Source organism: Cavia porcellus, unplaced genomic scaffold (genome assembly GCF_034190915.1).
Source record: "Cavia porcellus strain 051 isolate PalLab524CR breed Dunkin Hartley unplaced genomic scaffold, mCavPor4.1 scaffold_9, whole genome shotgun sequence".
Lineage (NCBI taxonomy): Eukaryota > Metazoa > Chordata > Mammalia > Rodentia > Caviidae > Cavia > Cavia porcellus.
Window position 1 is genome coordinate 72,868,926 of NW_026947492.1, and position 3,047 is coordinate 72,871,972.

At 35.0% G+C, this 3,047-nt stretch overlaps 1 protein-coding gene across 1 annotated transcript; it reads right to left on the minus strand.

Moving 5' to 3' along the window:
• Window positions 1-1,127: 1,127 nt before the first annotated feature.
• On the minus strand, window positions 1,128-2,076 carry LOC100734116 (olfactory receptor 5P76-like). The gene has a single exon (XM_013144170.2). The coding sequence runs from the start codon at window positions 2,070-2,072 to the stop codon at window positions 1,128-1,130; it is 945 nt and encodes a 314-aa protein (XP_012999624.1). The 5' UTR covers window positions 2,073-2,076.
• Between the last annotated feature and the right edge of the window lie 971 nt (window positions 2,077-3,047).

The following is a 3,047-nucleotide window of genomic DNA, read 5'->3' on the forward strand; positions in this document are numbered from 1 at the left end:
CTGAATATTTTAGGTGTAGAAGGCTTGTACCACGATGTAATAAAAACTATATATGCCAAACCTATAGTCATCATCACACTGAAAGAGAAAAAATTAAAAGCATTCCCTCAAAAATCAGGAATAATGCAAGGATGCCCACTCTCACTACTCCTATTCAATATAGTGATTGAGACTTTGGCCAGATAAATTAAGCAAGACAAAGAAATAAAAGGAGTACAAACAGAAAGAAAGAAAAATTAAATTTATTTTCAGATGATGTGATCCTGTATTTAGAAGACTCTGAATGCTTCTCCACAAGTCTTTTAGATTTGATAAACCAATTTAGTCAAGTAGAACAAAGTCAACAAGAAATATCAATTGTTTTTCTTTATTTACCAATAATGGACCCACTAGGAATGAAATCAGAAAAACTACTCCACGCACAATAGTTTTAAAAAATACCTACATATAAATGTAACAAAGAAAGTGAAAACATGTGCAGTGAAAATTATAGAACACTAAAGAAATAAATTGGAAAAGACACTAAAATCTGGAAGGATTATCCATGTTCATTAATCAGCAAAATTATTATTGTTAAAATGACCGTAAAGCAGCCTACAAATTCAACACAATCTCCCTCAAAATACCAATGGCATTTTTCACATAAATAGAAAAATCAATCCTATAATTACTATGGAAATAAAAATACTAAAAGAAAGTCAAAACAATTCTGACAAAAAGAACAAGGTTGAATGAACCACAATACCTAGAGGTTCCATCCATCACCTCTCAATAGCAACGTGTTATGAACCAATCTTTTAACATATGAGACAGTGCATGGATCCTGAAGGTCAGAATTACTGTAAAATATATCTTATGGCAGAGAAGAAACTTTGAAAAAATATGAAAACAACTTTAAAAGGATTTCTAGCAATTATTGTTTCATTCAATCTATGCTTTAAATTATAAATTTTGTTTTATTAAAACAAAAGCCTCACTGTAAGCCTCTCGGTAACAATTATCATCTGAAAGGGGAATCCCTATATATTAACCCAAAAGCTCACACTGACATATGCAGAAACAGTTCCCTTTTATTAAAATCTTTGTAATTTATTACTATATAAAGTCTTACAAAATAACAGATGATCTTAAGAAAATATCTTCCTACTAAGCTCTCTCTTCAGAGCCCCTTTAATTTCCTTGTTCCTGAGACTGTAGATGAGGGGGTTCAACATGGGGATCACCACCGTGTAGAACACAGAGACCACCTTGTTCTGGTCGGTAGAGTAGCTGGACTTGGGCATCACATAAATGAAGAAAATGGTTCCAAAGTAGAGAGTCACTGCAGTGAGGTGGGAGGTGCAGGTGGAGAAAGTTTTGTGGCGCCCCTCAGAGGAGCGCATCTTCAGGATGGTGATGAGTATGTAGATGTAGGAAATAGCTATGACAAACACTGTGACCACAATGATGGAGCCAGCTGAAAATGAGGGCACAATTGCGGGCACACTGACATCCGAACAAGAGAGTTTAACTAAAGGAGTAAAATCACAGAAAAAATGATTGACCCGATTTGGTCCACAAAACAGTAAAGAAAAGAAGGAAAGAGTAAAGGAGGAAGCATTAATAAAACCACCTGTGTAAGTCACTACAAGTAACTGGACACAAACTTGTGTGGACATTTTGGTTGAGTAGAGCAGTGGGTTGCAGACTGCCACAAAGCGATCATAGGCCATGGCAGCCAGCAGGAAGCACTCGGCTGTACCAAAGAAAACACCTGAGCCAAGCTGAATGCCGCATCCAAGGTAGGAGATTGTATTTGTTTCCACCAAGAAGTTTACAAGCATATTGGGTGTGATAGAAAAAGAAAAGCCTATGTCAGCAAAGGCCAGGTTGCTCAGAAGAAGGTACATGGGATGATGGAGCTGAGAGGAGAGTCTGATAAGAATGATTATGGTGAGATTACCAGATATGGTCACCAGGTAGATGCACAGGATGATCATGAAGAGAATGACTCGGAGGACTGGGTCATCTGTCAACCCCAATAAAATGAACTCTGTCACTGTAGTGTGGTTTCCAGCCATCAGCAAATCCATGAGAAAACAAACCTGTGGTGCAAACACTACATAAAAAATTATTTTATCTGATGGCTACATTTTCATTACCACATATGAAATGTCACTATAAATATATGTAATTACCAGTACATATTTATATGCAATGAAGAGTCTACCTGCAGCTTTAGATTTTACATTTTAATGACTATTGATAAATATGAGTTCAACATATTTTAGAAAATAATACAATGGTACCTTAGTTCATGAACTAAATTCTCTCTGAAATACCAGTCATGAACCAAACTGGGTAGGAACCCAACCAAATTTTCCCATATAGACAACATTGAACCTAACTATTAAAATTGATGCATGACCAGAACCATGGAAAGAATAAAATTTTTGAACTGAGGCACCAACGTATATTTTTAATATATTTGTATATAATTCATTATATTTTCAAAAAATATTATTCCATTATTATTTTATAGGTAAGTGAATTTTACAAGAGGCTACGAAGCCTACACAAGGTTACATGGCAGATGATAAAGCCAGAATACAAATCTCAGGAAGTTTGTCTACTCCTGTAGTAACTATAATAATGAAGTTAAATGTTGGTTACTGTGATGTCTGATTTGCTTGGCAATGAGTAGACAACGGGTTCATGTAAATTATTTGGTACATATTATGCAAAAGAGATATATTAAGTGAAACAAATCAGACATACTAGCTTAAATACTGCATGGTTTCTCGTATGTGAGAAACCCAAATTACAAATAAAGAGCAGAATAAAAGATAATAAGAAGCAGGGAGACAGATCTTTCTCAAATGGGAAGGGGATCAAGAGATGGAAGAAGGGAAGAGGAAGGAAAGTGATAAACAATAAATTATGGTGCTTGAAGTACATGTACCAACTCCACGGAATGTAAATAAGCATTACTACAAACACATATAATAAAAAAGAAAATATCTGTTGATATGTAGAGATATGTACTTATTTAGGTAGTTCACAGATAT